This window comes from Tinamus guttatus, unplaced genomic scaffold, assembly GCF_059628265.1.
Source record: "Tinamus guttatus ecotype Peru unplaced genomic scaffold, ASM5962826v1 Tinamus_guttatus_pri_ptg001602l, whole genome shotgun sequence".
In the NCBI taxonomy this organism is placed as follows: Eukaryota; Metazoa; Chordata; class Aves; order Tinamiformes; family Tinamidae; genus Tinamus; species Tinamus guttatus.
Genome location: NW_028290136.1, coordinates 4,318,193 through 4,341,023, shown reverse-complemented (window position 1 = coordinate 4,341,023; position 22,831 = coordinate 4,318,193). Strand labels below are relative to the sequence as shown.

General features: G+C 38.1%; 1 protein-coding gene across 2 annotated transcripts in view; it reads right to left on the bottom strand.

The window, feature by feature from the left end:
* The window catches only part of DSCAM (DS cell adhesion molecule), a 367,604-nt gene that overhangs the window by 127,476 nt on the left and 217,297 nt on the right, over positions 1-22,831 (bottom strand). For both annotated transcript variants that reach the window (XM_088539324.1, XM_088539325.1), the window contains 3 exons: positions 21,462-21,740; positions 14,150-14,269; positions 9,996-10,169 (listed from right to left, as the gene is read on the bottom strand). In XM_088539324.1, the coding sequence (XP_088395450.1) occupies positions 9,996-10,169; positions 14,150-14,269; positions 21,462-21,740 (573 nt within the window). The remainder of the gene's footprint in view (positions 1-9,995; positions 10,170-14,149; positions 14,270-21,461; positions 21,741-22,831) is intronic.

The window sequence follows — 22,831 nt, the reverse complement described above, 5'->3', positions numbered from 1 at the left end:
AGAAAAGATATTTCATCTTTGAAAACCTTTGTCCTTTGTGAGGAGGGAGACAGAGGCAGGAGGAGGGTAGTTTGTCAGGTACAGCTCAAAACTGTACATCACTTGGGAGAAAAATGTTCTTTTTAAGTTGCTGACAATGACCTGAGAATGGATTTTAGTCAATTCCAAAAAGTGTCAGAAGTAGGAGACTGGACTAAAAAAAACTTGCATCATTGACTGAATGCCAGACTATTGATCTTAATTGATGTTTTACTATTCATTTGTAAGGATGAACTACAAAATTTGCTAAGCACATCCTAATAACATTGGAGCTTGATTACACGTACTTACTGAGTATGGCATGCAATATATGTGGATAGGCTTTTTCTTAAATGTTTACGCCAAGTTTAAAAACAACAATGAACTCAACCCAAAAGCAGCCTCTCCCGCCATATGCTGAACCTTGTGATTTACACAAGTCAGAAAGAGAATGACAGCTCCCTGGGCTTTTACATGATAATGGCACCACATGGCATTTTTCAGAGCAAAGTATAGAGACATCCAGCAAAATTTTCAATTATAAAAGTGGGAGTTTATACTGTAACCTCTTTGCCTTGCCTATGCTGGGCAACTTTGAGATTACCCGAGAATGCACACATTAGCTTGCATGAGGGAATTTGTTGTGGTGGGGACTTACAGCTACCACAGTTAAAACAATTTCATAACAGGAATCGCATGCACCACTTCTACTGCACAAATTGCTCTGTTTTAGTGATAGATGTGTACAATGGGCAACTTTCATAAACATCAAAATTTCTAACTGATAATGTTATTTACCCTTTTCCAAAGACACCAGCAATGTTTCTGAATTTTAAAGCAAAGTAAACACTTTAATAGCAATAGTATCTCATCAGTCAAACCCAAATCTCACTATCTTTAGTGAATGATTTGGAATAACAGCATTTGTTTTCTCACTGAAGAATCATTTTTCTTTTTTAAATTTGGTTGTATGTATCTACATCCATACATTTACATGATACTGCTTCCTCGGGGCTACGATGAATTTGCCAGATGGAAGTTAAACGCTGAATAAATGATGCTACAGAAAGTAAAATGAATTTCATAATTTCATACATAATGTTGGGAGAACACACTTCCTACAGGGTAAATGGAAACAGTCAAAACTCAGATGGAAATGAAAAAGAAAAGTGAATGTACGACTAATTATTCTGTGGAGACAGTTAAAAAATTGATTGGGTTAGATTAATTATATGTAATTAGAATAACAGCAAGAGCTCATTCTTTCATTAACTCCTGGTTTGACAGATTTAATCGATTCATTTCTTAACCCTGCAGGTTCCTATCAAGATTTATCCAAAAATGGAGGCATGATTCTTTAGTTGTCTAAACTATAAAGATGCAGCAAAACCAATTGCTGTGGTTGTAAGTGGACACAGAGATTCCTTTTTCATTTTCCTAAGGAATGAAAATGCACCAGATGATTGAGATATGCTCAGGTATCGCCTACTGAGCAAGTATTTCAAAGAATGGTGTGAATGAAAGCTCACGTATTGATGCAGAGGATGGTTAGGAGTACAATTTAGGACCAAGGAAACCTGTTTCCCTGAGAATAAACACATATAGGCTGCTGAAAGAAAATCAGCATTTGCAAATCCTTCAATCTGATTGTATCTGACAAATTCACAACAAGAAGGAGTGTAAGAAACAATGTCTTAAATTATTCCATGTACAGCATCTCCAGCTTGCTGACAGCTGTTCTATCTTGAATTTTGGGTTTTTTCTTTTGTGTGCTTCCAAATGTAAACTTAGTTTTTGTTCTTATGTTGATTATCAGAGAATCTATCAACAGTATTCATATGGAGTATCATCATAGGATTTTCAAGAACAGTTATGATCAAAACTACCATATAACTCTTGAAAAACTATTTTTTGAAGAGAGAAAGAAAGTACTGCAAAAATGACACTTCCTTTATGTCTGAAGACAAAATTGCCTCCTTTAAGAGATGCTTAAAATTGCTCTGATGGAAGCAGTTATATGAGATTGTCTTTGTCTAATAGCGACATTTGATGTGATATTTAAAAAGAAATATGCTCTTCTCATCAAAAGCATAAAATATTTGCATATAAACTACTGTTTTTACATTTTCCTATTGCTACTGAGAATTACACAGCAAAATATATGGTAACTGATTTGGTATCTGTGTCACTTGGTACTCCAGTGGATTCTGGTCACTTGGAGGGTATATCCTAGGATTTTTTTTTAAGATATTGCGAATTTCTTAATTTTGCTTCTCAAAAATCAACGTCTCTTTCTTTCCTTTTTATGCAAAAAATAATCTTTACACCAAACTGAAGGCACAGAAAAAAATCAGCTATGGAGGAAAGATATTAATACAAATATTAATTAAAGAACAAAATCACAATCTCTGATGGAGAATAAAAAAAAATCTCATTAATGACCCTAAATGCAAAATTAATTAAACTGAGCATTACGGTTCTGTTTCTAGGACAACACACAATAATCAAAAATAGCCAATGACCTTCTGAAACATAAATCTTGTGCTGAAAAAGACTGTGGTTATTCCATTCTAAGTACAGGAGAAATTTAGTAATTTAACGCTCTCACCATTACTGTTGCTCTTTAAATAGCATTCTGCAAATCCTGAAAACATCTAGGAATAATAATGGGGATCTCTGAAATGGGCAGGGAGCTGTAAGAGCATCCAGCTAGAACATGATTATGAAGATAAATGACATGTGCCTTAAACTTAGCATGGCTAAGCAGAGAGAAAAGAAAGGAGCTGACATGGAAGAGAAAAGGAAAGGAAACACAGGACTAAAGCAGCTAGCTTTTTGGAGGTTTCAAGCTAAGTAAAATTGTTTGGTTTAAAAAAACAGGAGTATGGTAATTCAGGGAGTCAGCCCCTTAAAGTAAATATGTAAGAAAAATAAGCCTATATACGTGCTGTATTTGAAATCGGTCTGTGCAAACCAGTAAATATCACTACTGAGTTATGGACATGGGTAGTGATTAGCCATTATTTGTCTACTACAGGGATTAATAATAAGGAAAATAACTTAGAGCACTGTCGTGACACATCACTGTGTAGCTGACTTTCAGGAGAATTTAAAACCACTCTGTAATTTGCCTAGTTTACTACTTATGGAGACACCAGAAAAAAAAGTCTTAGCTGTTTAAGTATGGTGCATTTTGATAAGGATTTCTCAGATAAATGTTGAGATTTTCATGTTTACTCATTTCTCTCTCCATTTTCTAATTCCATATTCTTTTGGCAAATATCACTAGAACCACTAAATCCCATTACATCCAGTCCCAAATGGACTTCATATCTGCTAGGGTGATGCTCAGCTGCTCTAAGCACTCTTTTCTGAGCCTGCCATTGCTCCCAAAGGAGGCAGCAGGGCTGGGACCAGCCCCTCTTGCCCCAGAGGTCTCTCCCCAGTCTCTGAAGGAAACCTTGTGGAAATAATTTCCAAAATATTTCCTTTAAGATAGAAGCCTTTCAGGATTGCCAGTTTATTATATTCTAGCAGCATGGAATTTGCAGTATTATGGCAAATACCATAAGCCAAAATATTTGGTCTTGCTTGCTTGCTGAAAGTTGCTGTGAATGGACTATCTACCCAGCTTGTAGCCATCACTGTAACCCCAGTGTCTCCAATGGAGGAGAAAAGTGAAGCAGAAATACATTCCTATTTTTGTTTCAGCAGTACCCAAACATGTAAAGATGAAGGATCTGCAATCCTTGCTCAGAAATGACCCCGGCTGCTCAGAGGGCTCCTGACCACAGCAGGCCAAACATCCACATGAGCTCACTGCAGTCTGAGAGCAACATAACACCTTCTCTGTGTAAACTGATCATTTAACAGGACAAAAGATGTGTTCAGGGCATGCCTTTAAAATACTTATAGTTGGGCTGTCTTTAAGTTTAACTCACATGTTCAGTAATGTAAGGAAACAGTACATCAGCAAGGGAATCCTGTGTGTTAGGAGGCATCAAGGAAAAGTGGAGATATGGTGGTATTCTAAAGATGAAATAATTGTAATTTTGCTAAATAGGTTGTTTTTACAAAAAAAAAAAAGCCTTAATATTCTGTCTCTTCTAGCAAAATTTTAACAGAAAGACCATTTTTGGCAAACAAAACAAACAAACAAAAAACCCACTTATGCTTTATTTTGAATGTTGTTTTTTGGTCGCTATAAATCTGAAGGAAGCAAGAGGCAACTATCCTGCAAAAAATCGCCAACAAATATGATATTGTGGATACAAATGGAAAAGATTCAGCAGGGTATCTGGAGAGACATTTATGTTTCACCTTCCTGCTAGCAACATTGCTGTGCAGCCGGCCTGAAGGCAAGAAAAAGGGCTGCTATTTTCTTTTCCTCTTTGCATCCAATTAGAAAAAGGTTCTTGAAAAAGAGAGAGAGCCAGAGAAACATTCTGACTCCCTCCCTTTTCTTAAGTGAGAGTATTGCAGAGATTTGCATACAAAAGTGCTTGAATATTTGTACCGCAGTGCATCTGGCAATTATCTTACAAGAGACAGCATTCGTTTTAGCCAATTGCCACAGGCTTGGCATTTCTGAGAGAAGCAAAGAGCATTTGAATGCACAGGGAAAAAAAAAAAAAAATAAAAAAAAGGATATTCCAGCTTTCTACCAGCTACCTTGAACATACTTCACGTTTAATTTCACCCTGTTGCCACAGGCACTGTGTTGTTATGACAGCTGATCTGCCATTGAATAGCTGTAAAGGAAAATCAACAAAGGATCGCTTCAGCGATTTTCAGTGCAATTTATTGGAGCTTGTATCTTGTGGCTGCTGCCGCCTGTCGGGGTAATGACACATGATGGGTGATTAAAGCACGAGTCCTTAAATCAAAGCTGCGCCAATGGTCTGAAAAGGCAGAAAACAGCATTCAAGCCTTGTTCATTTCTCATAGTGGGAGGACCTCATTAGGGAAAAAACCGTGCTGTTATACTAACAAGAGAAAGTACTTGTGTCTGGGGAACATTTTCATGTTTCTGAGATTTACTGGAGCTTTCCTACAGCTTCTTTTAGTTTGTGCATTTAAGGAAAATAAATAAGTAATTAAAACAGATAGAGGATATTACCATCCATCACCACTGACTTGGAAATTAGAACTTAGCTCTATGGCAGTTTGCACATATTCTCATTATGTAGCAAGGATTTTGTCTTTGTTAGCCAAGAAATAGGTTTTAAAGACAAAGCTGCCTGGGATGTGAGTAAGGGCAAAAATATGGAAGCATCTGGCCAGATCATGAGAAAGACTTCGGGACATATGAGCACATTCAGTTCACTAAACTTATTTTTGTTATTCTGTACCTCGGTTTACCCCTTAATTCTTATGACATATGCAAGTAACCCAGCTCAAAATTTTTGCCCAGTTTGCCCATGAGGTAAAAATGCAGCCTACCTGTGGTAGCAGAAAATAAGGATGAATAAGTAAATCAATAAAAACGCCCTTTGTTTAAAGATCGGTGAAGACTACAGGAAGAAACCAGTGAAACAGAGTACCCAATCAGACTGGGAGATTTGCTTTGTTTTGCCATGGAAAACAGTATCTAGAGACCATGACACTGTGAAAAATAGAACACAGCCACATTAAGCTGTATCAGTATAGCTGGACTCCGGTGAATTTGACACAGTATGATTGCTGTTCTTTCTACAAGCATTTTTTGAAGGTGTTAGGGATGGTGAGTTTTATCTTACTTTACAACATATCACAGGTAATCTATTCTGCAAATGTCGAACAGGCAAAGCTACCCTTACCCATGTCTGGTGGGATACATGCATTTTGGAGGAGAAATTGGACATAAATGAAAAGCCAGCATCTACATATAAATGCTATTCTTTTCTCACACAAGGAAAAGTAGTTCCTGTATTCTTAATAAGGAATTATGTTCCCAAACACTCAGATGAAGTTCTCCATCATGGTGCACTGGCATTATGGCAGACATTGTGGGAAAAGCAAACTCATTTAACTGGTCCCAGGGGAAGGGTCCCTGCCCAGAGAGTTTCACAGAGGAAGCCACACATAGACTCCTACCATTTTAATAAACCAGTACTGTGGGGCTTCATTACAATGTAGTGAATCAAGAGTTAGCTAGCAGTAGAAGAAAGAACTTCATTTCAAAATAACCCTTCCAAAGTATCTTCATTGGGATTTGGTTTGTGCTTATAATTATATTTATAATTATAATTATAATTGTGCTATTATCTTTTATTTCTCATGCAGCAGGAGCTAGTTTTACAATCGGGGCCTCTTTGTTCCACAAGTTGCATGGAGATGGAGAGAAACAAACCCAGCCTCGAGGAAGTCATGATGCAAACAGACAGGACTGACAAGGCAACAGAGACACAGCAGGGCAAACTGCCTCAGTGGAGACCCAGGGCAGATGCAGCAGCACAGCACTGGACTCCCTTCCGCACTGAGATGAGACTTCCTTTCCCAAATAGCTTTTTTTTTTTTTGCTTTTCCAGTTATTCTACCAAGCTCTTGTTATAGCTAAACAATGCATTATAACTAAAAGATTTTTGTTGTTGTTTTGTTTGTTTCTTTTAATGTGTAAGGGGTGACATTTGGCATTAAAAAGTATTAACGGGGATTAGTATGTTCCTGCTGGAAGGAGGTGTGGGTCTGGGTGAAGCATGTAGCTTTAGATTTATGCATTAATTATGTTAACACAATTAGTTAAGCAAAGTTGAGAGAAAGGTGAATTCTGTTTTACTGGCAGACAGGATTTGTTGAAAATATTTTGGTGATCAAATTAAAACTTCTCAGTCTCCATGCTGACACGGAAATAAGTAATGGACTAATAAGTCAGGATTAACATGACAATAAGTCATGAGGGCTAACATGACTGCCTCTAACAGATTATTTACATAGGGACATAACAGACCTTACTGAAAGCTTGCTTTTCAGGTGGGAATATTTTCACAATACTGTTTTATCATGTTATATATAGCCTCTAAAGTGGCATTAGGAAGTGTGACATTTATTCAGATGAAGGCAGGCAAGCAGTCCATTTTAAGCAGACATCTCTTCCCCCGTGACTCCCAGGCAACCTTTAAATAACTTTAGATCTTCCCTTCATGTTAAAAGCTCATTATCTTTTCTAGGAATTCTTTAGAAGTCTTCTGATCCCAAACACCTGAAGTCATTTCTCAAGACAGCACTAGATTTCTTATTCCAGGTCTCTCTTACAGTTTTCTAATATTCTGAGTCTTGCTGAATGTAGCATTCAAGAATTGTATATCTTTGGTTCAGAAGGAAAGAAAGAAAATCACCAATCATGATCTTTATGTTCATTTCTAAAGGAAAAAGAGCTAAACAACTCCTAAGTGCAGATTCTTTACTTTCACAGCTTTCATTCTAGCACTGTGATTTCTGATTCAGTATTGACTCCAGCAATTCTTTTTCTTCATACTTTTTTCAGTATTCAAATCTCTACCTTTCATTATTTTTTCTTCGTACTCCCTCCTCATATGATCGCTGACCATCAAAAAGTTGGAGCACTTCTCTGAGGTGAAGGTGTCATGAAATAATACCATTCTGAGACACTAAATAAAGGTGTAACTAGAATTACAACCATTTCCTTCATAGCTTTGAGTTGTTAAGTAAGCTGAGTTGTTTTTTTAGCTTTTGAATGAGCTACATTTATATTCAGAATAAGTCATCATTTTGGACACAGCAAGTCATAAAGGTATGTTTAAGTCATAAAGGCCAATGTTTATTCTTGCTACCCCTGAACTACCAATAAAAAGCCATTTTGACAACAAAGGTAAATATCTTCAGCTAAGTTTTGTCTAAGCCACTAACAGCTTTTTTCAGATTATCTCAGCTACTGTTGTTTGACCTGTGTGTTGATGATCTGCATATAGATCGAAGGAAGACAGGAGGCCAATATATCATAAGGAAATCTCCATGACATATTTATGTTAATCTTTGTTATATTCCAGATGGGTGTTTCTTACCAGCTTTGTCACCTGGGAACGACCGCATTTCATCACCTTCTGCCTCTGAAAAAGGGGGCATTTGAGCTAACCTTGTGGAGCAAGGCAGCGCACTATCCAGCATCGTGTGATGAAACCGGGAGTTTCACAAGAGACGTCTGAGCGTTTTGTCTGGCAGTAGGGCTATCCCTGATGACAAGAGTCTAGAAACCAGTTTGTGAGGGAGAGGGAAAGGGAGTCACTGAGAAAATAAATAAATAAATAATTAAATAAACAACAGAGCTCAGGATACAGTACTTGGGGGAAAAAAGCAGCTACAGGCCCTTAGTTTGGAGTCACATCACTTGCTGAAATGCCAGTCATAAAAATGATAGGAGAGCTGGGGATCCAGCAATACCAGAGGCCTACCATGACCCTCTTCCGCTCAAGTCACTCCCCAAAGTAGCTCGTCATTAATGAGTGCTTGATTTAAGGCTAGGGCAATGTCTCTTGATGCCCTGCACACCTCTGCATCCCAGCAGCATTTGCTCTAATAGCCATGCTTGGAGCTGTCTGTGTGCTAGTGTGGATGTGCGGGACTGCACACGCGTGCAGGCCTGCTATCTCACAGCCGGAGGGGTTTTCATTAGATTCAAACAGTAACTGACTCTCCAGGGAAGCTCCTGCTCTTATTTGATAAGGGATGCTCTTTTATCACACATGAAACTGCATGCAGTGATCAGACAGGCACTGTGCATAGCTGCCAACAAGAGGAAAGCTGTTTTTCTGTAGCATATTACAGCAGCATGTCACTACCGCGCTTGTAGACTGGTCCAAAAATGGTCAGCTATGGCAGCCACAGAAACTGGTACTTTTCCTCCTTCAAAAAAATCTGCAATCATTCATTTGCTGGAGAGATTTTGAATATCATGTTATTCTTTGAGAAGACCGAGGCAGTTATGGTAGATCAGAGTTGAAAAGACATTTGAGCTGCTGGGACTTGCACATCTAATACAAGTGACACTCTTCCTTTCAAAGAACTTGCAATCATTCATTCTCTGACATTAAAACAAACGAGTGAACAACACTTGTAAACACAAATGTTAGTCGTGTAAAATATAGCTCTCCAAAAGGAAATACATTGGATTTTTCTTCCTTTTGGGGGAAAAAAAAGTCTTTGTCTTTTATGTCTTTTTACTTCAAGGGTAAAGCTTTGCCAAGCTAATTGGCATGCCACAACTTCAAAGCACTCAGTCAATCTGCAAAAATCCTGCAGGCATGAAAGTGCATGCCTTGGTGACCTCTGTCACTACTGGTCTAATAAGTCACCTGGGACCTGGCATACCTGGTTTGCTGCCATGCCAGTAGTCTCTTTTTCACTTTCTTATCATCTCTACAGCATTTCTTCATAGAGTTTTCTCTATATTCTCTGCTATAATTACATTTGTGGGAGCTGCAGCTAACACACACCTTAAAACTGGGCCTTAGATGACCTTAGGAAGTAAAGAAGACAGTGATTGTGTATACATCCCAGTCCTGATAGAATTCTGAGATATATTTTCTGAAAGTCAGCTGTCAGTGGCAAAGTTAAAGTGACCACTATAATTGCACCTTAGAGTATCTAGAGATTTGATAAAGTATTTTTATCCAAATTTCTTCCACTTCTGTGATTATTTTTAATAGATAATAGTGATATTTCTCTTTTGTTGTTTTTTGACCTTGACCAAAGAATTATATCACTTCCCTTTTGTTACTGAATTGTATCTCATAAAAATGGTAAAAATACTTGAAACTAGATGTTAACCCTTTTAATTTTTGTCATCTTTTCTCTCTCTCCTAAGCACTACTTTTTGTTATTCATACTGACTTTCTAAGCACTACCGCATGCAGCTGAATATCAATATTAAATTTAAAACAACAAAAAAACAACCTTCCCCCCTCTCAACTGGGGAGGCAGTAGACAAGCCTTTTTCACTCAGTGTAATATCTGGATCAGAGAAGTGTTTTAGTTCTTACTTTTAACAGTGAGGTACATGGACTTGCTGACGTCTGCTCCCACATCATTGCTGACCTTGCAGAGGTAGTATCCACTGTCTTCTTCCAACACATGTTTAATCAGCAAGGAGCCATTTGTGAGAAGCTGGATACGACCATTCAATGCAATCGGCTGGAACTGAGGAACGCCGGCACCTAACGCAGGACCACCACACACATACACAAAAAAAAGGTCAGTTAGGAAGGAAAGGGTCTCTTTTTTTCTTTTTATAAATAAGTAAGAAGCAGCTTCCTATTCTTAGAGGCTCGATTCAAGTAAAATGCAGTTTGTTTGGGGGATCACTAGAACAAATGGCATTGATCCTTGCCAAACCTGAACTTATTAAGTGGAAAGGAAGGAAGACTTACCAAGCATATTATTTGGTGAGAATAATAAATAATTTGCCCATTTTGTTAAGGAAGGCAAAAGGAGAATGAAGTGGGCATGGAACCAGGAAGGAAAAAAGTGAGAATGAAAGAGATTTGTGAACAGCTCATGGGTAAAAAGGCACATTTGTTGTACATTTAGAGGTTGATAAATTATTGACTATTACAGCTGAACAGTCACAGAGCTATACATCCCTTATGCATACACCAAATGCATTTCTTATGACTAAGAGGGATGTCTGTTGTAGTAAACATGGAATACTCAAGGGACCTCTAGGACCTTGTTTACTAAACTCTAGGTGACGTGGAAAAACACACCAGTGACTGTGTTGCCTCTTTCCTCCTGCAGCTGACTGACTGATGACACCTAAAATCTCTGCTCTGCCATGTCTGGGGCCGGTATTCATTCAGACTGTTTAAAAAAATTACAAAGAAAGAAACAAACAAAAATCTCAAAACACACCGATAAGGCATAAGGCACCTCATTTCATAATAATTGAAAGTCCATAAAAACACAGAAAACCAAAGTTTCTGCATCGACTTTGCTTTCAGGAAAAAAACAATCTTAATACAAATTTAAGATAGAAACAATCTGTTGAACTCCATGATTTGTTCACGCTAGACACACACCTAAACTCTCTAAGATAACACATTTTGGCAGAAATGACAGCTGGTTGGACACAGCCACATGGAACTTGCATATTTTTTTTCTCTCACGTGTTCTGGATGACCAATTTACAAGTGTATTAGGCAGCACCTTTTTGCCCTATCCCAGAGGAAGGTCCAGGCAAAGGATGAGTCTTCAGTTTCCTCCTACTCTGCTTGCATATAGCAGATACTAAATAGAAATACAGAGAATAGCTGTTTTATCCTTTAAAATTGTGGCTGGACGAACTGCTCCTAATCAACACAGAAAGCAAGTGGAGCAAAAATCATTCAGCGAAGCTACTGGATGTAGTATCTGATGATTCGTGGACGAGCGTCAGAGCATTAATCATATTCCAAATGTGAAAGGACGCAGTTTCAGTTCTGAATGGTTGTGTTAAAGCTACTTCTGGGTGATCTAGGGAATAAGGGATAGCTTTTAATTAGCTAACTTATTATAATAAAATTATTATTACAATAAAATAATGTCACACTGTCCACCACAAGTTCAAGTTCCTCCAGCATTAGAAATTCTGCAAATGCATATTAAGGTATAGTTCTTGTGACAGGGATTTTACAACACAGTTTGGCAGTAGGAAGGGGATTTTTAAGAGAAATCATACTTCTTCTTCAAGGAAATTCTCTTTTACTATTTTCTGTACATGAAGTTGATATCTGTCAACATTAATTACAGCAGTTGGCTGAGTTGGCCCAGCAGGAAATACAATGAATAAATACGATGGCCAATGATTTAGGATAAAATAGTAAGCTATAACAACCTAGAATATAACATCTTGAATGTTAAAAAAAAAAAAAAGGCCTGACATGAATACTAAAATTCTTCTAGTTCTAACAGATTTGCTCTGGAGACTGGCAGTTACACTGAAGGTTCCCAGGGCTGATACTGTGAACTTAGAAATATTAAAGGGATAATGTTTGCAGAAAAATCATCTGAAAAAAGTTTTTTTCAGCTATTTTAGTCACAAGCATAACATCCCTCCTTTTTTTTTTCTTTTTTTTTGGTTTTGGTTTGTTTGTTTTTGCTTTTTTTCTTTAATAAGTCTTTTTTTTCTGTCCTTTAGTAGGAAAACGCTAATTTTAATATCTCTAAAGGACAGGCAAAATAGCCCAATGCAAACATTCCCTTATATTTCTCCACACACACAAAAAAAGGGGAACTTTTTGTTGTTCAAGTAAAAGAAAGGACCACTAGTCCTGAGCATAGGCAGAATTTTGCCCATTCTGTGGATAGTCCATTGAATGGATAAAACATGGCATAAAAGTCTTCAAAGATCTCTTATGCACATGGATGCACGCAGGATTATGTGCATCTTTTCTGGTGCTCCAAAGTCCTTCTTGAGCAGCGACAGCCACTAATCACCAGCAACTGCATGGAGGAGTCTGTGGGGTGACTATTGCTCATAAAAGACTAAAATAAAATCATTCGTGCTGATTAGGGAGTCCCTGTATTAATCTGTGTCATTATTTTTCAGAAACAACACATCTGCTACATGTCTTTCCCAATGCACAAAAAAGCAGACTCTCCTCTTGTTCACCAACATTACAAGCCTAACTGCTTTGCAAATGCACAGATGCCGTTTTCACTCTGCTGAGGGATCTACAAATGAGCTAAGGCCTGATTGCTTCACTCCTGCTGGCCTGACCACAGTAATTATTTCAAAATTTGGGACAAACCCAGCCCCTAAAGCAATTATATTATGTGCCTCTTTAAGGCAAGATGGACTATATAGCCCACGTATGTGTGCTGCATTCCACTTAGACTAGCTATTGAAACTGAAGGCATGCATTAGCAAAATGCAGAGACAGAATAAAAATACTGACCTTATATCCTAGAGTTATTTTGCCCAAAAACTCAAAGTACAGTTCGACAGCTTTGCATCAAATTGTACTTTGCTTCAAATCAAGCACCTAAAACTTTCTCTGACTTACAAACTTCAGAACTGCTAAGAGGAAACTTTAGAAAAATGCCACTTGAGAGCAAAGTATCCCTGAAATCAAACTGTTCCCTTTTTTCCTTCACTAACATGGGCTGCTTGTCTCGTCACAGTTAACTACAACTCAGCTAGCCTGACTTGACCTCTTCCTTCAACACGGGAACAAAATAAAACTGAGCTGCCTTTCTGTGACCTATAGTTACAATTAAAATCCCATCTACCACTGAGATCAATGGGATCAAGGGCTGAGCCCTTCTTGCCCCAAATCGGCATGTATCAGCATTAGCAGTTTTTAAAATTATCGTTTCTTTTCCACCACTATTTTTCTCCAAATGAAACTTAGGAACCATCAGATAAAGACTCATTCTCAAAAACACCCTTTTTTGCCCCTGTCTGTAAGTCATTTGGGGCTTGCTTAAAGAGCTCTAAAGTGCTGACTCAGGGGCACAGGATACAGAGCTCGGAGAGTTTGTGGTTTTTTTGATAACACCAGCTAGCAGATAACTGGCTGGAAGACACAATCTAGCAAGCAGCACATTTTAATTAAAAAGCTGTCAATTTCATATGGTTAGTTAGGGTCAAGTGGGGCCAGTTTTAATGCTCTGTTACATGAGAAGAAAATGTTAAAGCATTATGTAAAGCACATACTGAATTACTGCTTATGCTAATGCTACCTGACCTTTCTTCTTTGCTGAAAAGATATGATTGGCCATGTTATCATGGAGTTTAAAGGGAAAAAAAGGCAGCCAAATGCTACCAGTGAACCTTGTTTTAAGGTTGTCTCAAATAAAACAGCATTTCTTCTCTCTCGGGCTTACTTTTCTTTGCGAGTCTCTCTGGGAGGGCAGCCAACACACATGCACATTTGCACACACACACGCACACACGCACGTGCACACATTCGGAGCTCCATGGAAGTGCACTGAGCTAAACCACATTCATATAGCTCAGCCTTGCACCTGTGACAGAGGTTAGTACCATGTGCTGGGTGAAACTATAGAAGAACAGTGCGAACAACTGATATATCCCTTGCAGTATCCTACTAGCTGCTGACAACATGAAATTTATACCAGTAACTTACCGATAAATAAGCTATTACAAAGCCACATCTAATCCCTCCTGCCCGGGGTGCTCACAGATGATCCATACCTTTGGAGTACTTCCAGACAATAGTAGGAACAGGGTAACCCTCTGCGGAGCAGTTGAGAATCACAGCTTTCCCGTATATGCCATCCTGGTCGCTCGGCTGAACCACAAATCGTGGGGGCACTGCGGGAGGAAGAAGGTGAAACAGTGAGAATTTGTGCAGCTGATCAGATAGGTCAAAGCTGATCCAAGGGAAAATAAGAAGGCATGACATTTCATAAGCAAAAGGAAAACTGGAAACAGCTTTTCAGGAATACAGTCATACTGCGAATATTGGTTTAGGCAACTTTCTAGTTACTGTGCACAAACTTTATGCTTGCCAGAGACAACAAATGCACTAATCTTGCCAGGATGTGAAAATAAAGTAATAGAAACTCTCCATGGGAGAGATTTCAAAACCAAAAAAAAATGATTGAAAAATAAACCAAAGTATCATGGTCAGAAAAGAAATGCTTGCTTGAAAGGAATAACCGGTGTCTAAGAACAGCTAAATATTTCTCAATTTATTTATTATTTTCTTTATTTTTTAACAGTGAGCATGTGTACTAGCAGGTTACAGAAAAAGAAAATTTTAAGAAAGATATACCTATACAACCTTAACATAAAATTGTTATTCTGTGACATCATAAAATGACTGCAGAGTCTTCCATATATACACAAGTACCTACGCGTAATCAAAGAAAGACATGCATGTTCCAGACATAAATACATAGCAAAATAACAACTGCTTGCAACAACACTATGCCAGCAGTTAATGAAGAGGACAAACATGAAAAGTCAATGTAACAATAAAACCTGCAGATTTGACAGAAGTTCATATGAAAAGCTTAAAAATGGGAAGACTTTTCGAAAAAGATCACAGAATCACAGAATGGTTAAGGTTGGAAGAGATAGAAAATAATAAGAAGGATGCTTAGCAAGGATATACCTTACCAAAAGGTCCATTTAAGTCAGAGGCTTTTGTCAATCTCCTGTCTCTTGGTTCATGACTCAAATAAGCAAACAGTCGAAAAAAAAGTTCTTTCTGCTCTCAACCTATAAGCTCTTCTTTCTGTGGTGCCTTAAGAGTGCTACATGGAAAACATAGTAAGGTAGCCAAGCTTCTGAAGGTCTTTTCCACCCTCAAGCTGAGTAAGAAGCTCAGTCTTGACAGTATGGAGAAATAGTCATAGTTCCTTCATTTCCTCAGCTCACTGCAGTACTGAGACATATGCATGGTCATGGATGGCTTTCTGTTTGACCACACTGGAAAGCCTGTGCTGAATTTGTCTGCAGGGACAGACAGGGATGCTGAAAGTTGGAGCCTTCAAGCATAGAGAGCCCAGAAAACCCTCCTTGCTTTAATGCAACCCTTTAACCCAAGTTCTCATTTGGCCTCTTCGTCTGCCTTTAGGGAGTGCCAAAAACAAGAAAAGGAAGTATGAGAGAGGGTTGAAACCCAAGGAAACATAAGGCAGCATAGAAAGGGATCTTCGGCAACCAAGTATACCACCTGAAACTTTAGCTGCCAGTGATGGGACTAGCCAAGGACTGCTCAAAGTTGGAGATACCTAAAGAAATTTGCTCCAGCTGCAGAGAACCGCTACTGTGATTTTTGAGGACGTGACTTCCTGGCTCTTAGTCTTAAGATTGCCATTAGCAACCAGAAGTGATGCTACAGCAAAACAAAATTACCCATGCAATGATCTTTTGGCTGGATAAAACCACATGATTTTTCTTCTTTAGAAATGAATAGGAAGTAAACAGAGGATAGCTTCATTTTTGTTGCTGGTTTGTTTTTCTTTCCCATTGATAGTTTCCTTCTCAATTTTATTTCAAAGGAACCAATTGTTCAGAGCTATATGCTAGCACATTTTGGAAGGCAACGCATTTGACTACTCAGTCTAGATTTTGGTATTTAGATTCAGACTATAAGACTACATTCACTTTTTTTCACTATCTTTAAAGAATTCATTAGCCCTTAAACAAAATTTGCTTAGTAAGAACTTTACCAAGATCATTTGTCTGGTGTGGAGCTAATGGAGAACAGAAAGCAATTAGCTTTCCTCCTCTGTAGTTATAAAGGTGTGGGCCATGATATGCCCCTATGAAACACCCTGATATAGCTCACAAATATAACTGAACAGTTCTTATTATCACCTCTGTTTCAGCAGCACAGTCCCTTGAGTCTGTAAAGGAGGGCATTCAAAATTGCTTTAACAGCAAGCTTCTTTCAGGCTTTCTCATTTAAAGCAGCCCACAGATGAGAAATGAGCTATTGAATTGTTTAGTTTTACAGCAATAAGTTGACAGATGCAAACTATTTAATGGTTGAACTCAAAGGACCTGAGAAAAGGTATTTTCTCTCAATATTATGACTAGCAATCTCAGGCTTTCATGAAGGGGAAAAAAAGTATGAGGAAAAGCAGAATAGGGTGCTGAAGATAACACGAATGCCACAGTAACATTTTAAAGATTGGAAAATGCTTTTAGTATCTACTTCTGTGAAACAAACCTGATTAATAAGATAAGAAAAGATCATGAAAGATGAATTGGTACCATAGCAAGATGCCTCTTACCTGTGTCATCACTATTGACAATGATGGACATTACAGACTATTAACTAAAATTAATTCATAAGTGTGTTCTAACATCCTCCCATGTATTTATTTATCTTTTTTATACATATATATAATCCAAGAACTTTCAAACATTCCTTGCTGGAATATAGCACAGTGATAGTATAGTGGTTAGTACATTACACTAAAGACTCCTAACTTACTCTGAAGACTCCTAACATGAGCTCCTCTGGTGGGCTACTGGAGTGAGTTAAGAAATAATCTATGACATTGGCCCAGAATACAATGTTTCATTTTTACATGGAATATTTGTACTTTACATTTAGATCATACTGTCAAAATGATGGAAGAAATTTAATCAGCCAAAGCAACCATTGATGTATTAATGAACGAGATCATTAAACACTGTACTTTAGCAGAGATGAACAGTTATTAAATTCGGTCATTGGACCTAAGGGGTCGATTTAGCTGCTTTAGTGAAACCATTTGCTATGCAGTTCAAGAAAAAAAGATGTACTTTTACAAAATGAGAAATGCCTAGTGGTTTGTGTTGATCAGGTTTGCCTAATGAGAACATTAAATAGGAAGTGAATCATCCAAGAGTAACCTTCAAAGCCAGAGTATAAACACCAGCAAAGAAAATAAATGGGTTTTGACACCAACTGTGACTATAAATCTTTTTCCCCTACTTTTCCGTCACAGATTGCATTTGCTGCATGACACCACTATCACCAGACACCAGAGAGCAGACAGATACTTCCTGGAAAATTCAAGGCTGAGGGGCTCTTCATTGGGTACTTAGCTGTTATCTAACCATATAAGACATACCTGGCAAGCACAAAATGAAAACACATTCACACTAAATGCATTAAGGGGGGTTTATTAGGTATTTAAAGACCTTATCTCAATTTAAACTCAAGATGTGTTCACTAAAAGGAATTTTAAAATCATGATTTATGCACCCACTGTTATCTTTGAATTCTCTGTTCTCATAGTACCGGATTTTTTATCTCATAATACATTCATGAGCTTTTTCCTTTGGTTACCAATTAAAATCTTTTTCACCACTTTTTATTTCATAATTATTTCATTCCCATCTTAGGAAATTCTATCAAAATGAATAATACATGATAAAATGTCTATAGATTTTTAATCACTCTTTAGAAGACAGCCTTAATTAATAAAGCTTTAGTTAATTCCATACAGTGATATAAGGATTTGACAGAAAATATATTTTCTTAACTTCGACAGACAGTTTTTATGACAGGATCCTGTTTGTTCCTTTCTGTTAAAAAAACATTGATGGTAGGCTTGTTTTACAGAAAGCCCACATAGCAAACTGTGAGTGCAACAGGAAATAAAATAATCAAAATCATAACAATTTACTTTTTTTTTTTTTTTTTTGAGAAACCTCTTTTGTGTGTGTGTGATGGATTTCTGGAGGAACTACAAGGAGACAGTGCAGCATAAGCTTCAAAAGTGAAAGCTTACTCACCTGGATGAAGTAAAGAGAGGATGACCTTCTTAAATAACGACTGATTTTAAAAGATATTCCACAAACATTAGGACTAACCAAGTATCATTTTCTGCAGATTTGTACCTGTCTAATATTCTGCTGTTTCACACTTAGTAAAGGTGTTTCCAAACAATCAACACTTTTTAAACTTTTTTAGACCTTCAGTTCTATTCGAGGCATTTTCACCTCTTCAGACTCATCTGAACTGGTCAGTAAGTGGCAGGGAAGAGAAGTGCTGGCAGATCTATGTCCCAAGCATGGGACTACAAAGTGTCATTTCCAGACCCTCACCAAGGAACCTATGACAGGAAAACTACCAGGACCGGGAGTGCTCCCACCTTGGGTTGAACAAGTTTTCTGCCCTTGTTCTCTTTCTCTCAATAGGCCCTTCCCATCTCCTGTGCGATGCTCTGTGAGGAGGCTCTGTGGAAGCAGCTGATCTGCCTTTTTTGCTACACCAGGCAAATTCCAGCACTGCTTGCCAGGTATTGTTAGGCTCTTTATTATCATTTGGTTGCTTTAATATAGCCTAGATTAACATGAACAGCAGTGAGGATTTACTGTAATGTGCCTGAAATTTTGGGCCAATGCTGTTTTTTATTTATTTTTATTTTGCCTTTTTATACTCCTTATTTTGGAAACATGATAGTTGTCATCATTTTTAAATCTACCTTTAAAGAGAAAATAACACCAGTATTAAGAGGGAGAAAGGAACTTTGTGGGGAACAGTCATATTTGCTTTATTTTCCTCTCTTGCTCACTGTCTATTGTCATATCAAAACCCACACACTTCATAAGAGACATTTCCAGAACTCATCCCCTGATATTTAAAAAACGCCAATGTTTACATTTAGAGCACACTGCTGAGAAACCATCACACAATGTAGATTAGAAACAAGAGGAACTTAAGCACCATTTATTCTCCCTTCATTTAGAGGAAAACTGTTTGGCTTATTTAGAAAAATACTATATTTCAGTTATCCATTCCTCATAATAGGAATTGATGAGGAGGAATCAGAAAGCTTAGAGAAGAAACAGGGAGCAGGGAATCTGTTCTTTACTTAAATATTATAGGTCAGGTTGGAAGTAGATTAATAGAGACTAAAAGAAGCCCTCTGATAGCTGTCTTCTGACCTATGGAATGAGATATTTGAAGCAGTTCAGTAGGAGAGCAAGAGATCAGTTCCACATACAGTCCAAAATTCAGGTCAAATAGGAGATGCTATTTCCCACCTCCCCACGAGGGAGAGCTATTAACCCAGATGCAGAAGGAAAACTGCTTAAGTTATTTCCATTTAAATTGATAGAGATAAGAGAGGAGCTTAAAGAAGACTGCTGCAGAGCAATAGCCATAGCAGGAGAATAAGTAAGAGGAGGCGAATGTAATAACCCTCATAACCTCGCACACACTTTGCAGCACAAGCACTCCAGAAAACTTTTCCTAGTCTCAGGGGAGATACTGAGAAGCAACCCTGTGTCAGGTCCATAGTATTTTAACATGCACAGTCAACAGCAGTCATCCCACCACCCACCTGGGGCAGGGCTTTCAGCAGGAGATTCAATTAGGGCTGTGACACCTCATCGTTCTTTGTGCTAAGAACAGGATAGGGCAGCAGGCCAGTTTTCAGCGGTATAACCTACGCCAGCTTCCTACATTGAAGATCACCCTACCATCCCTGTTTTGATGAAATGCCTATAGGAACTAATGCGTAGTTGCAAAAATGATTCTTTCCCATCACTTGCAAAACTTTGCAGCATTGAGTATACCTGCAAGTCAGGTGGTAATTCACATGCTGTTAGGTGGGGCATCTTTGCATAGGGCAGACATCCTCAGTGTCACTTCTGCTATGACAGGAGGTTGTGAACTTTCCTTTGCCCAGGAAAAGAGAAGGGGAGGAAATTCTTCTTTTACTGTTAGAATGATCATCAGAGTTCAAGGCCAACAGAGCAGTGTAGAAAAAAGTAAAGCGCATGCAGTTAATTAAATGACTTCACTTAGGAATTACTGTATAGATGGGGAAAGTAATAAATGTCTATACAGAGTAATACTTAAAATGAAGTTAGAAACAGTGAAAAAAAATAAAAACAATCATTAAAGTAGTATTCGTATCAAAACTAGTGAAAACATAATAGGCCCATTTGCAGCTGAGTTATGGGAATATCAGCATAATGAAAGTCAGATATAAATACTGTAAGTGGAAGATTAGGGAATATTCCCTTAACAATATTCCCAGATCATCATGAAGGTTTGACTTAAAGGAAGAGCTGTTCCAAATGTTTTGCTTCAAATGAGTTTTTGAAAAAAGAGCTGGCAAAGGTGGCAAAAGGCCCTAAGCGGTTTTAAGAGAAATCTTGGTGAACTACCGGAAGAGATGCAGTGATCTGCAGCAGCCACTTGCAACAACTGCCCTTGCAGTATTTTAACTTCAACATGCTTCCTCTTTTACTGAGCAATGGCTCAGTAATCTAATGGCTTTCTAGCAAAAAGGAGATGATGGGGAGGGAAAAGTATTGCATGTAAGTATTTAAAATACTTTGAAAAATCTTCAGAAGAAATACTTTTTTGTGTGTGTATGTGTGAAGTTTTTCACAATCAATTTGAAAATACACTGCAACGCATAAATAATCCCATGCCAATCCTAGGGGAAAGCCTTAGATAAAGGTGTGATTTAAAAGGCAGAAAGCTAAGGGAGATATCTCCCTAACAGGTCTTGTACACATATATTTCTCCTTATGGAATGTCTATGTTCACATTTGTTTCTAAGAATACGTGGTGAAGTGAGCATGAGCAAATGAAACGCACTAACTAATAAACACAAATAAAAAAACAACAAGAGAACGGGAGAATAACGTTCCCTATGAACAAAACAGCAGTGCAATCTTTTTTACTGATACAACATTATATGAGAGGATGTTCCAAATTAAAAACAGATTTAACCAGAGTAGAACAATAACAGAGAGGAATTTGATAATATTACAAAGGCTTAATCCCAAAGGAGGGGTGAGATGATTGTACCTCACAAAATTTTCCAGAAAGTAAATCCTGTGTCTCCCTCATATGCACGACACACTCCAGGTTGTTGATTATGTTCAAGGCTCACTACTTTCAGATAGAAAAGTTCTAGCAGTTTAAATTAACATATTTTCCAGTATTTCATACATCCCATCAAACAGATGTCATTAGAAAATACTGATGAATTCTGCTCAATTGGTGCCCTTCAAACTAATTACATCTACTTACCTCTCACAATTAATTGGCTTTGGTGCTCCACAGCTGCAGCATCATTTCTAGCTATACAGGTATAATTCCCATTGTGCATCAGCGAAAGATTAGAAATCCTTAAGGAGCTGGTGAAGTCAATGTTGTCAATCGTCACTCCGAGACTAGCTGGAATCGGCCTGCCGTCCTTCTGCCAGGTGATGGTGATGGGTAAATCCCCGGAGACCACGACGCAGGGAATGAAGACTCGCTGGCCGATGGAGAACCTCGGGAACTCGAAAGGCTGGATAAAAGGTGGAACTGAAACACACGAGAAAAGAGGAGTTACTGCAGATACAATCTCATTTCTGCGAGTAATGTAATGGAGCAGATATTAAGTATGTGCCATGCTGCGTATGTAGCTGTAACACCTTTGATAGCTCTAGGGCATCTTTTAGCTAAAAACTGCATCCCTTACAAACACCCTTCTGAGATGGGCTTTATTTTTCTCAGCTACTAGATGCAGAATTGGAGAGTATAAGCATTGAAATCCCTGGGTTCTAGAGATACCAAACACCACTGATTCCTCCAAGAATATTCAGCATCTCTCAGAAAAGCAAAGTAAAACACAACAAACAAGCAAACAAACAAAAAAGCACATATGCAAAGCCAGCTCTTGGTTCATCAAGGTCTTTTATAAGAGAGTCCAGGAGGAGCTCAGCAGCTCTCAGGATCTGGTCCGAGAGCCTTGCTTAGGACAGTAGAATAAACCTGGAACAGTGTTCCAGCTGTGACACATCTTTGTCTCTGGGACAGGATAAAATAAAGCAAAAGTTTGTAGAGCCAGTCCTGAAACATTTTTCTTAGAGTTTCAAGGCACAATGTTCAAAACGATTATACACAGATAAGAAGGTAAGGCCATACAAAGTATTGTGGATATCAAAATTAAGCCAAAACTGATTTATAAGTAGAGGCCCCGTACAAGGCATCAGCTTCCAAGATGGTGTAATCTAATTCCTGCTCATGTTTTGGAGGATTTTTTCTTTATTTGCCCAGTAGTATCTATTTTTGTAACTGGCAATATAGCAGATTGAGAATCACATATCCATCCCAGTGGATGGACCTTAAATCTTCCCTCCTTTTCAGTGACCTCTAACAAGGGCATTGATCTAAGATCAGTTTCTATCAACCATCCCTGAAAAGACCCTAAAACCAACTTTTGAAGCAATACTCATTTATTAATACTCATCTATTTATTTATCAAAAAAGATAACCAGAAGAGGTTACACACTTCAGAAACACGTGTGCATTCTTCTGTTCTGGCCCACAAGATTACTTAAAATATTGTCTATATCACATTTGACCACCATCAGTAGGAAAGATCAAAGGAGACCCAGAGCAGAACATTCATA